Raw genomic sequence first — 15,514 nt, forward strand, 5'->3', positions numbered from 1 at the left:
ATTACCACTTTGTGTAACTCCCCCCCCCCCCCCCCCCACACCCCCTCCCTACACACACACACATTGTACATTAACATTGGAGTATTTTCTGTCAGTAGCAGCTGCAGGGCATTTTTTCCAGCCTGGACCATCCAACCAGTCAGCACTCTGGGAGAAAAAGCAGACTACTCTTGTGCTTTTTGGAGTGCTTTCTGATCTGCTACATCATAAGCAAAGCCCCTCTGTAACGTGTCGGAGGAAATGTCAGACCCAACAGAGGAACTCTCCAATAAGCCCTTTTTGGCCCGGCTGTCCAGTGTTTACCTCAGCATCTTGGCACTGTTCTGCTTCAAGCTCTTTGTTAAGATCTCTCTCAACTTGCTGACATACTTCTACATTGTCCGAGGGAACCGCAAAGAGGCTGCCAGGATATCAGCAGAGTTCTATGATTATGGTCAAAAGCACAGTGAGTACTCTGAGGAAAACTATTTGAAAAGCCTGTGAAAGGGTTGTTTTTTGTCTTAAGGTGCTTTATCTGTTCCACAAGCTGCATCATTTAGAGCACAGATCTGTGTGCTGAAGGCACATTTGGTGTACAAGGTAACAACAACAACAACAACTGTGCACACTACACACCAAACATGTTGGACTTGAGGCGTATGAGGTCATAGGTAAAATATGCTAAAATTGTGGCCACATTGTGTTCCTCTCCGCTCACACACAACCACACACTCACAATTTCCGTGTTTACAAATGAGCTACAATCGCATTGCCAATCCCAATAAAAGCATACGAGCCATAAAATGTATGCGCATTAATGCAAACTGTGGATATGAATGACTTTTTTTCCATCAGCGTAATGACTACTTATACATCCTGAAGTGTACATTCAATATTAAACGAAGACACTGTGGGCTGGCAGATCTTTTTCTCTAATGTATTAATAGAACGCAGTCATGATACCCCCGCTCCTCGCCACCCCCCTCCCACCCTACCCCCATCCTGCCCTAGTTTCCATTCCCAGCTATGCAGTGCACCCTTTCACACTCAGACAGCAACCAAAACAACACTCTGCACTCTCGGGGACAGGCAGATCGGAGGCACATTCTGGGGGGGAAGAGAGGGACACGGCGACAACATAATCTATATCCATCATTCAAGGGGATGTTTAATTTAAAGTGGACCGACTTCATGGAATACTAATTAGATACGCTTAGTGTTTTAGTCACAGTCCTGGAGATATGGTCTTCCTTGTTCTCAGAAATCTGTTTGATGTCCGTGGCGGGGTCTTTTATACCCATATTTCAAATTAATGTCAGTCAAGGAAAAGAGGTTGCGTGAATAAAACAGCTTGGATTTTTATAGAAATCATTAGACGGCATATTATCTAAATTATGCTGAAAATGGAGAGAGATGAGAATGGCGACGATAACGTGTGGAATGCAGCGGCCGTTATCTTGGACATTGACTCGGGTGTGCTGTATGGGATTGTGTTTTGACTAAATCAAACGTCCACAGCTAATTTCTCAAGTGTACATCAGGTCGCATGTGTATGGAGTGTTAATGTGCTGAGTTATGCTGGATTTCAAGCATCATTAGTCACATAATAATATGCTGCCCCAGGTGTTAACTCTTGGAACATGAAGGGTAAAGCATGACATGATAAACATATCAAGATGATGGATGCATTTTGATTCGTGGTAAAGCACCCATGATTGGCTCAACAACAAAGGAATTAGGATACAAGACATGATGAATCAACAAGATTTGACGAAACTAAAAACTTAAGAATTTCATCAAGACATTCTTTTTCAGTATTTTCACTGGCACATACATGACGCTTAATTATCTTCACATAACGTGAAGAGAGAATTTGACTTGACTCCTTCTTCCTTCAGGATCCTGGGCGGACCGCTCGCCCCTCCACGATGCTGCGATTCAGGGCCGGCTGCTGGCTCTGAAGACCCTGCTTCTACAGGTGAAGAGAACGCAAGCACATGGAGGAAGTTTCCCTCTTAACCCAAGTCATGATTTTTTTTTTTTACCTAAACCTAACGGAGGAGCTGCTTAAACCGCAGGAGATTTCTGGCAGAAGGCAAACTTCTCCCGTATGCAGAACCTAAAAAAAAACCCTCAGGAGAGGTGCTTCCTCTCATCTGTACACAAGGGGTCTGATGTAACGGTCCCCTGGGCAATTACATTTGTATCAGTGCCTGTGTAGACTCCGGGATTAGATGTTAAAGAAAAAGGTCTGAATGGAAGTAGGAAAGCAGTTTGACTGTGAAACACGTATTTATCTTATTGGTACTTCCCAACAAATACGTGTTATGTTATTTAGTTTGTTTCCACCTCCATGACTTCTCAACACAAGTTGTCATGTTTGTGTAAGCTTACAATAGCCATCTTCGACAATAATGCCACTAAAACAGTTTGCTTTTGTTTAGGTTAATACACACAGCACAGAATAACCACAATATGCGGTATTACGTAACCATTAGTATCCAAGGGCGTCGACAAAAGTTGCTGATCAATGCCAAATACTGATAAATGAGAGGCTGGGATAATTCCAGCGGCTCAGAGATTAAGGAGTGCACGACAAGAGTGTGAGACATTTCAGCCACAAAGCCAGTAATGCCCTGTTCTTTGCACAGACAAGCTCATGACAGAGCTGTGATAGCGTTTCAGTATTTTGCGTGGTGATTTATTAGCTCTTAACCAGACTTCTACTGGGTCCACGCTTTGATTAGCAAGCGCAATAATCGCCATTGTTCAGATGTGACTGCACAGTGCAGTTTGGCAACTACTGACAACCATCACTGAGGGATGGGTCTGGTTGAGAAAATAAGATAAGCTATATCCTTTGTGCAATTCCTAGTGTTCACCAATAGAGGCTGACAAAGGTCATGTGTCAATGCACCGTGTAACGTCTCGCTGTCTGTGGCTGTTTGATTCGGTTTCCAGGGTCACAGTGTGAATGTTCTCACTATAGACCATGTGACACCCCTTCACGAGGCCTGTGTCGGAGACCATGTCGCGTGTGCCAGAGCTCTCATTGATGCAGGAGCAAATGTAAGTCACGTACTGGCCTTTGCTGTCGCCATGCTGCACAGGTCAAATGTCATTTCCATGGCTGGGAGAATCTGGGTAGAAGTAAGAGATGAGCAATGCTGCTTGTGTACTGCAGTCACTGTCGAGCTTTGAAGTTCTAGTTCCCCTTCAACTGCTCCTCCAGGCGGTTGCTATTAGTCAACTTGCTTGGGTAAACAAGGCCTAAAAATACCCGTTTAAGAAAATGCTTTCACAGGTCAATGCTTCCACAATTGATGGAGTCACCCCTCTGTTCAACGCCTGTACAGCAGGCAGTGTGGCATGCACTGAGATTCTCTTGGAAAATGGAGCAAAACCCCAGAGCCTTGCATATCATCCATCACCTATCCATGAAGCTACGAGCAAAGGTACGTTGTAAACGAGATATTTTGCATTGTGACGGAATGCAGCCACTAAACTATCAGCTCGTTTTCTAGTCACTCATCATGACAGTACCACGCCATGTCTGTTATTACAGAATAACATTAACCAAAATATATATAAATCCAACTGGACTAATTGCACTGGACAACTTTCAACCTTTATTTGTGTCCTTCGGTGTGCTAATAAACCTGCACGGTGAAAAAACAGCTGGAGGAATAAATCTCAACGCGGCCAGAGCAGACAGCTTGGAGAATTATCTCGCATTGTCACTTACTCATTACGGGCTTCATGCTCCATTACTCCCAGGTCATTACGGTTGTGTGGAGGCTCTGGTGACTTGGGGGGCAGATGTGGACATGGACATTCCTCACCTGGGCACGGCGCTCTATACGGCCTGCGTCTGCCAAGAGCTGGAGTGTGCCAGGAAACTCCTGCGGGAAGGTCAGCTCGCAGCACAGTGTGGATCTTTGTGTTTCCATCCAGACGAGGCACACGTCCTGTATGAACACACACACACACACACAGAGATGCTCAAACACATTTGTTGTTCATGAAAATGGAAACAAGTTCATAAAAACATTGTATTTCAAAAGTCTTGAAGGCGCATTTACACAAAAACTCTTATATTATTTGAGAGTTTTTTAAAATAATGTGTTTGGCCTTATGCTGGTTCACGTTAATTATTCATAATGAAGTATCGTATTGCAGGCATTTCCAGCACAGCAGCAACAAAACAGCTTTATTATTTGTCAGTTATGTGCATCACGAACGCAATGGTAAACTCCATGGGGAGATGTTGGTTTGTCAGCGTGTCCTCAAACTGTAAATGTTGCTCTCCAGAGATCATATAAGGACAATTCAGATTCAACTTTATTGTCATTGCACAGAGTACTAGGACAACGTAATGCAGTAATCAGAGTATACTGGCCCTGCCAACAGAGACGTAGTGACAATTTGAGTAAGGGGAGGCATAGCGGTCACATACAGCATAGCTGACAGATCACATGCTAAAGCTATTTGTATGCGCGCACTGCAAAGGTGTAGCCTGTGATTGAAAGTAACAAGTTTGCATTCATCCTCTCAAGGCTGTTGAAAGTAATTTCTGGCCAATATGAGAGCGTGTTAGGTCGAGGGCAACAGGGGAAGGCAGTTATATTAAATTGTGAAATAAGAATATAGCGCCACAGAGCTTTTCCATCTGAGCTGTGTTTAAAATGGATAATCAAGTTGTCCTCCATACAGGTGCAAGTGTCCAGAAAGGCAAATCCCTGGATTCGCCCTTACATGCAGCTGCAGAGAAAGACTGCACAGTTGTAGTGAAGCTGCTGCTGGACTTCGGCGCAGACATTAACGCCAGGAACGCAGAGCTCCAGAGGCCGGTGGACGTGGCTCCGCCCAGCAGTCCGACGGAGAGGTTCCTCCTCATATACGAAGGTACGGGAGCACCTGCTACCAGTTCATTGTAAGGCCCTGCAGACTTTTTATTCAGCCGTGTTGCATTTATTATGTCTGCGTTTGAACAACGTCAAAAGGTTTCTTCCTTTTTTCCCCCTGTGAAAGGTTCTTTTCTATTTTCTGGGGGTAGTTTTTTATTCTGCTCTGATGTGAGGGCCTGGGAAAGGGAATGCATGTGTCTAGATTGTAACGCCCACCGAGGCGAATTTGTGATTTTGGGCCATACAAAATAAGCAGAATTGAATTAGATATGGAAGTTGTTGTCCGTGAATCAGGTGACCGGCTCCCACAATGCGTCCTTGTCTCGTTTTCCTAGTTACGCCGCGGCGGCTGAGCCAGCTGTGTCGTCAGTGCATCAGGAGCTGCGTCAGCCGCGACAGACTCCATCTTCTCTCCCAACTCCCGCTGCCCAACAGGCTCAGGAACTACCTGCAGTATAAATGACAGGCAGAATGGGACTCACAGAATGACGCCTTTGTCACGAAGAGCGAATCAAATCCTCGAAGCCGTCCTTCAACCGTGGCTCCCAGTCGATCAAGTGACTCATCATCCAGCTGTGTGGCCTACATCCCAGGAGCATTGTGAAGCTGGATGAATGTAAAGCGAGGGTGGCTTAGACTTCTCTGGGTACATTGTGGTTAAAGAATCATAATAAATACAGTATTGTTTGCCGTTCAGGTTTGCCGTATTTAGAAGAAGCCGTAATATTTGCAATAGCTGCCAAAGCGTGATGCACTTTGAAAACGTTGAGTTTATAATGTCATATAAATGCAGTATAATATTCAGCATGTGAACGAGTGCTCATTGTTTTGCTTTTGATATATAATGTATTGCACACGACCGTATGATTAAAATTGTTTTGAAGTCTGGTGTATTCCAAAATATGTGTTGCGTGTGATGTTGAGATGCAGTGTGGTGAATTATTAATACAAACATTTTTTTAAACAAAAATAGTTGACATGCTTAAGCTTGGATTACACAGCAGCGACAACTGGAGGCAGCTGACTTTATTGTTAAGTCCCAAATGGAAAATATGAGGGAGTGGAACAACGGGAGGGAGCGGAGCGGGAAGAGTTGTTTGTATCAACAGCGAAGGCCACAATAAAATAAAGCTCCAAAGGCGTTGTGCACAAAACCACATGAATTACATCGCAGCATGAAGGCACATTCATGACACCCCGCATGTCTAATGTTGTACTGCACTCTTTTTAGCAAAGTCTTGGTGTCATCACATGACTGGTGGCACCACGGTTCATTTTATAATGTCTTATTTTTATACTTATACTTTAATATTGTATGTTGGTAGTGAGCAAAGTAAAAAGTAATTAAGTGAGTAAGTAAAAGAAAACAAATATGAGATTAAAAAAAGGCATAATTCGGAGATAGAAAGTCGAACTTATGAGATGGAAAATCATTATAATGAAATAAGAAAGTCGAAATTACGAGATAATAAGTCCAATTTCTTTTTCATAATTATGACTTTTTATCTCATATTTGTTTTATTATTTTACTGCTGTAAATTGTCTGAGAGAGAGAGAGAGAGAGAGAGAGAGAGAGAGAGAGAGAGGGGGGGGGGGGGGGGGTTGCAGTTGCCACGGTGATGGTAAACAAAGAAAGTCGGGCCCTCGGAGGGGTGGTGCAGTTATTAGCTGGACTTCCTGGACACAGCGAGCGTTCATACGCGCTGTCTGTCCCGCTCCGGCTCACAGCAGCATGGCGGCGGCTCCTCAGCGGACTGGACTGCCCAGAGAAGTCGTGAAATGGCTGCAAAACCTCGACTTGTCTTTCTACCCGAAGAACATGCGTAGGTAAAGAATGACACACACACACACACCTCAACACTATGTTACACAACTCACAGTGAGCAGTTTACAAATTTATACCCATATCACCCACCCGTGAACAATATGAAGATAATTTTATTGAATGCAGCTTCCAATACTTGGCCTCTCAAAAGGGGCCTGAAATACATTGGGAGCAAAAAGGTGTTTTTTTGTGTTGGGATAGCCAACACAGATAATAATAATAATAATAATAATAATAATAATAATAATAATAATAATAATAATAATAATAATAATAATAATAATAATATATATGATATATATATATATATATAATTATTATTATTATATATATATATATATCATATATATATATGATATATATATTATATATATATATATATATAATATATATATATATGATATATATATATATGATATATATATATATATATGATATATATATATATATTATTATTATTATTATCTGTGTTGGCTATCCCAACACAGTATATATATATATATATATATATATATATATATATATATATATATATATATATATATATATATATATATATATATATATATATATATACGATAGTTGTGACGTCAGTTTGAGCAGTTCTTGGTAGCGTTGCATGTTAACATAACACCATATGTGACGTAAACGTTCACAGGTGTGAAACCACATGGCTGTAACATCTGTACAGGGTCAACTGAACACCAGCCAGCTGATGTTTAAAAGCATCACCAAACAGATGAGGATGTGGGGCCGAGACAGCCAAGTGGTCACATGTATGATTTCACTGGGAGAGTACTCAGTTTGTTCTCCCTGCTTTTTTTGTATTTTTATTTCCAGGGATTTTTCCAATGGTTACCTGGTGGCAGAGATATTGTCTCATTATTACAACCAAGACTTTCAAGTGCAGTCATATGACAGAGGAGCGTCACTGTCTGCCAAACAGAGGAACTGGAGCAAAATAGAGAGGGTAAGAGGAGGGCAAAACATTATATATATATATATACATACATATATATATATATATATATATATATATATATATATATATATATATATATATATATATATATATATATATAATGAAGAAATGTCTCCTTGTTCAGTTTAGTTGGCACGTGGTTAAATGTGTTTTTATTCCTCCCTGATGTAACGCCAAGCATTCAGAATGACTCAACCTGTGGGTGTCTAACCCAAACTTTGTGACCAGCACACAACACAACTCATGCTGAAGACCCGTTATGGTGCTTTCTTTTATACCTGCATGTGTACTTGAGGGATCTGAAACAGGAAGTTCTTATTGCGAGTCAGATAATTGCCAACATTATTTATTCACGTTATCATCATTGTCCCAGTCTTTACAGAAGCACAATCTGCACTTGATGAAAGAGACGATTGACGGAAGCGTTCACTGTAAACCAGGAGCCGCCGAACTGCTGGTGCAGGAGCTTTATACCTTTGTTACAAACCAGAGGTGAGTGTGGATTGGGTTAGTGATAGATATTGTTTGCACTGGTCTGTGTGTCAGCGGTATTAGTTCTTATGTTTTCCCAGTGTTGCTCTTGTTTGTGAGACATTGCTGGGAATTAAAAATGCCTGAATTGTAGTGTGTATACCTCTCCGGAATGTGTTTATTGTGACTTCACATAAAACTCTACAATCAGGGTTCTTATGGTCATGAAAAACCTAAAAAAGTCCTTGAAAAAAATCTTAAAGTCATGGAAATGTGTTAATAATAATGTGTTATATTCATGTGTTCATGACATTCATTTACGCCTAGTTTGAAATAATTAATATGGTTTTAAAAGAAAGAGGCTCAAAATATACATACAGGCATCTGTATACATGATGTCTCGTTCATTTGTGTCATTTAAGGTTTACTGTATGCTTTGGGGTCCTCATTGTTGGTTTAAATACTACTATTTTATCAGTTTTTCATGTATATACCGAGATTCCACAAAATGTTTGGTCATGGAATTTTTTTTTTTAACTCATGGAAAAGTCATGGAAATCCATTGGTCTAAATGTGAATGAACCCTGACAATAATATACATAATACACCTTAGTGCTTATTTAGAAATGAAACCAAAAGGATGCTGATAATGTACACCACCTTTTGACACATTCATAACAATATGTGCAGGATGTCAGTCGCAGCTTACAGCGCGTTTGCTCAGCGTTTAAATGATGCACAAATAGAAGAACAGAATCCTAATCTTTTGAACTCCTCCTCAGCATCAGAGATGTTCAGGGCCCGGTGTCAGACTTCACGGACCAAGAGTACCAGGAGCTCCTCCCCGCACTGGCCCGCCCCACGGCCTCCAGCGCCATCAGGAACAACCTGACGATGACGGAGATCATGGCGCAGCCCGACTTCAGCACCAACCAGAGGAAGGCCGAACTCATCCTCCACCGGCATCTGGAGCAAAAGGCAGAGGACAGGGCCCTCAACCGTGGTCCGTGGCTCTCAGGCTTCTTATAAGGAGGCAAATATTAAATGATGTTATTATAACTTGTATTCCTTTAGACAATTCCTTTGCTTTTCGTGACAGGACGTTTGAAATTGAAGGCTAATCGGTGTCGGCCGGCAGCCAAACATCCTGTGCCATCCGATGAGTGCTTTGCTCTTTCCGGAGACACACCGAGTAAGAGTTGAGTCATGTATTCTCCTGCAGAGGAGACGCATTCTGCAAATGTGCTATAATGCACCGTTTGCTTTGAGACACAGGAATGCCAAACCAATCACTTCTCCAATTTATTGTGTTTCAGAGTTGCGCTCCTATTCAACATGCGGAGCGGCTGTTTCCTCTAAGGAGATAAAGGTGCACCAGCCTGTCAGACACTCCCTGCCCAACTATTAAATGAACTATCTGTGCTCTGTAATTGCAATGTGTGTGTGTGTGTGTGTGTGAGAGAGTGTGTGTGTCACTTGATGTCATGACAATTTTTCAAGTAATAGCGCATTTGACTGTTATGCACCGACATATTTTTACGAGAGTTGCACTTGTTCTGGAAGACAGAAGACGTCACTTGTTTGTTATGGCTTATGTAATGTTTTAGTCCGCCATCATGTTCGGGCAATGTCTGTTCACACCAGTAGATGGCAGCATTGAGTTACGAGCCACACTCTCCTCAGTGGTTTAGGCTGAAATCCATGGCTTTAGGTGTGCCATTGACAGAAGGCTATAAATCAGTGCACGCTGCAGTAATTGACTGGCCTTGCTGTTCATCTAGTTGTGTTGCTCACTATAATGATGTCCCCGAGTTCCTTCTCCTATGACTGAGCATGCATCTTGCCTCCGTTCCTCTCACCGAGGCATCAGATCTTCTTCTCAATCTGCATTCTCAGATATTATGATCCGGCACCTGCCAAATGTTGGTTAAACTATGCTTTACGACGGCAGGGCAAACCATTCACATCCACTGTTGGAGGAATCACTTCATGTAGCTGATAACAGCAAGATATATTTATCTTTGAGGACAATCAAAGTTCACTTTTCAGGTTGAAGCTTGAATAAAAATGGTGTTGTTATAAACTCTTTTTTGTTGTTCCCTCTAAAAGGTAAACACATCTACAAATGGGAATGAAAACAAACACAAATCAGCTGTATTTAATTTACTATGAAACTGATGTTTAGTCCTTACTCGGCTGGTATTTTGTCTGAAGGTGTAGTGTTCAACTCTGACACTAATGTGTTTCATGGCTACTGCTGTTCCCGCATTACGCACTGGACATATCAGTAATTAATTATGAATAAACCAACTGCACAATGTTGAGTTATTACCTGACCATTTGCTCTGACCCGCATTAGAATACAACTGAACAGTATGGACTTTTATGACTGGTTATTTTAGGTGTATCGTTTCAAACCAATTTAATTACATTTCCGAGCATGCGTCCGTGAGGATCCTGCGAAAACAAATGATATTATTGTCTCCATTGTATGCTTTTTTTTGCATCCTTCGTGGAGAACATTGAGTGTTTGTGGTGCCAAAGCCACTCAGATTCACTTTGAGATTGAGATCACTCCGTTGGCCCCAAATCTCCAAGCACTCGTGGATGGATGCTCAGTGTACAGCACAATTGAGCTGTGAAGCTAGTGAAAAACGGATGACAGGATGATAAGTGTTTCTGGCTGACTGCCTGGCTTCTCATGTGGTCTAAGAGCCCGGGCTTTCAACAGAGATAGGCCAATGTCGTAATGATATGATCTCCACAGCCTCAGCAGCCTATTAGCTACAGATGACCGTGAGATTTATTGTGTTAAACACCAGAATTTGACTCTCAAAACGGTTGCGGAGGAGAGTTCATTTGGGTCAACCGCAAAGAAACTAAACAACAACAACAGCTGATGCTAACCCTTAAACCAAATGTTGTAAAAAATAAATAAAGAAGCCATTCATCGACCATTTAAGGAGCGTAGGAGCGGTTATCTGACATTTGAACAGACCCACCAGCCTCTAATACATCTCACGGTCTCTTTGAAAGCGGCCCATCCTTTCTCCTCGGTAGTCAATGGCTGCTAAAGCCTCTTTCCCTGCCTTCCCCTCAGTGGAGCTGTAAAACCTGACCTCCTTAATCTTTCAGTGTCTTTTGATTTCCCTCAGCTTGACTGGGCGTGAACACACATCAGCACTTAAGACGACGAGCGCTGTCGCCTGTTGATTTCCGCAGGCGCTGGGAGATGAGCATCGGAATTTGGGTTTTTCCGTGTCGAGCTTCACACATTTTGCTGCATTGGTTTCGACTGAAAACACAGATTGTGGGCCACAACTTAGAATCGGCAGCAAGCGATACGATAGAAATGCAAAATAACAAATGAAGTGTGCACGTAGTGCGGAGGAGCCGGAGTCCAGATGCAGTCTTTTTGTGTTGTTTGCAATAAAATGACCGTCATCACGAGTAATGATGAAGTGAGATTAGCTGCTTTACATAATAAGCACTGGCCAGGGTGACAGGGTGACGTTTATATTTATTCTACACACCTCTCCTCCCGAACAATATCTAGGTCCTGGTTGCTATGGCAACTAGCAAGCCCATATTGGAGAGCGACCAGGAGACATTAATAAGCTTACTGTGAGCTTCTTTGGCTCTTTCTGTTGGTCATGAGTGCACAGGAAACTGCAGGTTTCCAAGCGGCACACAAAACCACACTCAGGCACATGTACAAAAAAAAAAGCATTTGTGATGGGGGGAAAAAAAAAGAGATGCCAGGCAAATGATGTTAGAGGAGGAGGATGCCTGAAATGCCCTAAGAAAGTGTTTCACCATCTGCTGATTTTTCCTATCGGCATCATGGTGCCCACAGCGTGGAGGAAGCCGAGGGGATGCAGCAGGGGGAGGGTCAGCGCCTTGGAAACACAGACAGTAACATGACTACACAGGGAGGGGAGGCGAGGGGGGCATTGAGAGTCTTTGTAAGCCAAGGAGTCCCTGAGAAAAAAAGGGCCCTCCCCCATTCCCCCACAGCAAATATCCCACCCCTATTAACAAAAGCCACGGTGAGCGAGTATGTGGCCATGTTATCCAGGCCAAGGGTGGGGCACTTTGTGTGTCAGAAATGTGCATATCATAAATATACATTATATATGATTTTATATATATATGTGTGTGTGTGTGTGTGTGTGTGTGTGTGTGTGTGTGTGTGTGTGTGTGTGTATTACCACTAATGAACTGCTTTTATTCAAACCAAAAAAGAAAATGTAGTTTGAATGTATTCGTCACCAATGAGCTGCTGGCCCCTGGAGACTAAAGCTAATTAAATACAAATAATTCATATTAATCTTTTTATGTGCCGCATGCAAACAATACAACTTAAACACATAATAAACCATTATTTATTAGATTGGCATTCAATTCATTTCCTTCGCTGTCAGACTCCATTTGATTATTGTTATTTAAACATTTTAATTCATCATGTGCATGATACTTAGTATTTACAGCTTGTTTTTAAGTTTCTAAATAGTGATAACTGGCATACTAAACAGATGAGTAGTGGAGCTCAAATACCTCTGAAAGCAAGATACCACAACACCGTTCACGTTAGAGAACTGCGTCGCTCTCCCTCTCCTAAGATGCACAATAGAAAGGGCACGTCAAAGTAAAAATACAACATAAGACCAAAGCAGGTCAAAGGAAAATAAATAAATAAATGTCTTACTGCCAAGCATTTACTCTATTCAGTCTTTTACTTATAATAATACACAGTACTAGCGAAGTGACCTAGTTGGTAATATCTCAGCAATACCTTGTGGTACAATGCCCAATTAAAAGCAGAATAAAATTGGGATATGATGTGATATCCAGATACTGCATCCATAACAAGAACATTTAAAAAGCTCCTCCTTTAGCTCCTTTAAATAACACAAGTTATTTAAAGGAGCTAAATTCAGTATTACAATCATCAATACAGTCAATACAACTACTTTCTATGTCAGGATATAATGTCTGCAACATTATTATTTATTGACCCCCGTGGCCAATAAAGGGCCATCCACCTTGAGCCACCAAAATTATGTATATTCTTTTTTTTTCTGAACAGGTACCAGTAGAAACATTTGTATTTTATCAGAGAACAAGTAAGGGTCCCTGTTAGGGACAAGCCACTCCTTCTTTTGTCCATGTTCAGTTTGTTGCTTACCTTAAAGATGTATGTTAAAGACCAGCAAATGATTCACTTTAAACAAAAGCAATAAGGGCTTTTCATGTTTTCCAGTTCAGCTCAGTTTTTCGTCCCAAGTGAGAAAAGTCCAGTCTGTGTTGTCTTGAACAGGCCCAGTGAACATCTAGTGATGTGAGGAAAGTTCTCCTCTTTGAGAGAAGAATAGCGATCCAGGAGTGACACTGCCTTAAAGTGCTCTGCTATAGTGGATCAGGCCGCGGGGTCAGCAGCTTTGTGCATGCGCGATAACTTTCAAATCTGGACGCAGAGGCTGCTGCGGAGACTGACCGCCTGTGAGCGCTTTAGGAGACGGAGCGGCTCGCGGCAGCACCGCTGCTCGTTGAGAACATAGGCGACATGACAACAGGTGCTTGGACGTCAGGCTCAATTCGGCAAGTCGTCAACACTGCCTGTCGGTGTATCTACGGAAGAGCGCACGTGCGTAAATCGCCTTCAAAGTAAAATCAGTGTCGTTGTAATGCATTTATGGCGTGCATCATTTATGTATTTTTCATTTTTGATTGAGCTAACGCAGGCTGGACTGGGAGAGCCGTAAGACGCCCGAGTCTAAACTACGCCATCTGGAGAGATTTAAAGTGCAGCGCCTTTGTGGAAAAAAAAAGTGCGGTTACGCATGATCAAATAATTAACACTGTTAAAGGATTGCCACGTCAAGAAGTTATTAAAGTCACTCTTCCTCTGTGTGTGTTATAATCTGGGATTCTCCATTATCTGTTTACAGATTGAGTCTGGCTGTACATGCTTTTTGTGCACGGGAGCGTAACATCGCTGAGGTAAACAGCTTTTCCTTCGTTAGCATGCTTCTTTCTGTTTGCACTGTTAGCATCGTTAGCTAGCGATCCGCTAGCTCAGCGGCCGCCATGTTGACAGTCGTTCGGAGGTGATAGATATTCTCCCAATCTGATATTTAGCACCTTTTAAAACTGTGTTTTACCTTTTTTACTTGTATTTAAAACTAGCAACCACAGGACCTGACCACGTAAGATATAAGGTACCGAACACCGGCCGGCCAACGAACAGACAATGTCATCACTCAAGCCGTGCTGTCAGCAGGTCTAATAAAAATGTTACTAAATCAAAATAAAAAAATTAAGGTACTTAGAGGTCTCAGGGGGTTCGACCATCCGGTTGGACAATATGTTACTACGGGAGGTTAATTTAATTATTAACTTAATGTGTTGCATTAAGTAATCAAATATTTATAAAGCGATAGGTCTCAACATCAATAAATCATTACATTAAGTTTGAAGGATTAACATAATTACCATAAACAAATAATCAAGATGATGCTTTAACCGAGCTCTTCAGAGTTCCTTTAATCAGCGAGGACACACCGGAAGACGCCGTGGATGAGGAAAGATCACTTTCAATATGTTCCTGCACCAGGTACGCCATAAATTGCCACCATCCTTTACGTGATTTGACAATTAGGGTCTGGTAAGTCAGACCATAACTCGAAAAGTAAGTCACCTGTTGAAAATGTGTCTTTGCGTGCACCAGTCTATCTCTGTATTACAAACTATTTAATAAGCAATGTTTTTACTTATATAATTTTCAGAAGTCTTTACTGGCCTCCTTTCTGACTGCTGTCCAGTTCTCTGCTGCGGCAGACGCTCAATTTCCCCACAGGGATCATTAAAGTTTCATCTAATCCACCTGTGTGATCATCCATCCATACACCCATCTGTCCGCACGTCAAGTCAGCTTCTATTTATACGGCACATTTCATCTCACAGCAGCCTAATGTTCCTCAATGATCTTTCAATTGTTCCTCTGGGCCTCCTGTTCCCCTCAATTCGTCAATATATATGTGTTATGTTGTTTGGTTTAGGCTTTGGTCTTTCTCAGTAAAAGGTATCGGCCACCTTGTGTGAGCTCACTAAACCAAATTCCTATTGACCAATGAAGTATCAAATCTTGAGTTATTAGTTTTATATTGAATTAAAGTATGACTTAGGAAAAGAAGCAATTCATTGGCCATCCGAAGAGTTGCATCAGACCATGAGCTGTAAAACCTCAACCCGGAGCAGACCACATAATCCACTTTAAAATCCACGTTAAAATCACCCAAAAAATGAACAACGGCGTTCATTATGGAGTGTCTGTCTACACATATTGTA

The 15,514-nt window shown here is 41.8% G+C and overlaps 2 protein-coding genes across 4 annotated transcripts; both read left to right on the plus strand.

The window, feature by feature from the left end:
* Positions 1 to 163: 163 nt before the first annotated feature.
* asb5a (ankyrin repeat and SOCS box containing 5a) lies at positions 164 to 5,769 on the plus strand. Of its 2 annotated transcripts, XM_068587157.1 has the most exons (7): positions 164 to 445; positions 1,878 to 1,957; positions 2,941 to 3,048; positions 3,284 to 3,434; positions 3,757 to 3,891; positions 4,693 to 4,884; positions 5,222 to 5,769. In XM_068587157.1, exons 1-7 carry the CDS (start codon positions 241 to 243, stop codon positions 5,347 to 5,349), a joined length of 999 nt encoding a protein of 332 aa, XP_068443258.1. In that variant the 5' UTR covers positions 164 to 240; the 3' UTR covers positions 5,350 to 5,769. The 2 variants fall into 2 exon arrangements, with proteins under 2 accessions (XP_068443258.1, XP_068443266.1); XM_068587165.1 differs by lacking the exon at positions 2,941 to 3,048.
* A 744-nt stretch (positions 5,770 to 6,513) lies between these two features.
* spata4 (spermatogenesis associated 4) lies at positions 6,514 to 9,594 on the plus strand. Of its 2 annotated transcripts, none has more exons than XM_068592694.1 (6): positions 6,514 to 6,713; positions 7,552 to 7,681; positions 8,067 to 8,185; positions 8,947 to 9,167; positions 9,264 to 9,362; positions 9,481 to 9,594. In XM_068592694.1, exons 1-6 carry the CDS (start codon positions 6,619 to 6,621, stop codon positions 9,570 to 9,572), a joined length of 756 nt encoding a protein of 251 aa, XP_068448795.1. In that variant the 5' UTR covers positions 6,514 to 6,618; the 3' UTR covers positions 9,573 to 9,594. The 2 variants fall into 2 exon arrangements, with proteins under 2 accessions (XP_068448795.1, XP_068448803.1); XM_068592702.1 differs by having other exon boundaries at positions 9,264 to 9,356.
* The last annotated feature ends 5,920 nt before the right edge of the window (positions 9,595 to 15,514 follow it).

The sequence above is a fragment of the Clinocottus analis genome, unplaced genomic scaffold (assembly GCF_023055335.1).
Source record: "Clinocottus analis isolate CAN_PGR_092001 unplaced genomic scaffold, fCliAna1.0.p SCAF_10, whole genome shotgun sequence".
Classification (NCBI taxonomy): Eukaryota; Metazoa; Chordata; class Actinopteri; order Perciformes; family Cottidae; genus Clinocottus; species Clinocottus analis.

Bases quoted from the DNA above. Each gene is read 5' to 3' on its own strand.
- asb5a (XM_068587157.1), top strand. From the start codon at position 241: ATGTCAGACCCAACAGAGGAACTCTCCAATAAGCCCTTTTTGGCCCGG. The intron at 1,958-2,940 runs GTGAAGAGAACG...TTCGGTTTCCAG, and splicing joins TGAAGACCCTGCTTCTACAG to GGTCACAGTGTGAATGTTCT. The intron at 4,885-5,221 runs GTACGGGAGCAC...TCGTTTTCCTAG, and splicing joins GTTCCTCCTCATATACGAAG to TTACGCCGCGGCGGCTGAGC.
- spata4 (XM_068592694.1), top strand. From the start codon at position 6,619: ATGGCGGCGGCTCCTCAGCGGACTGGACTGCCCAGAGAAGTCGTGAAA. The intron at 9,168-9,263 runs GTCCGTGGCTCT...TTTTCGTGACAG, and splicing joins GGACAGGGCCCTCAACCGTG to GACGTTTGAAATTGAAGGCT. The intron at 9,363-9,480 runs GTTGAGTCATGT...ATTGTGTTTCAG, and splicing joins CGGAGACACACCGAGTAAGA to AGTTGCGCTCCTATTCAACA.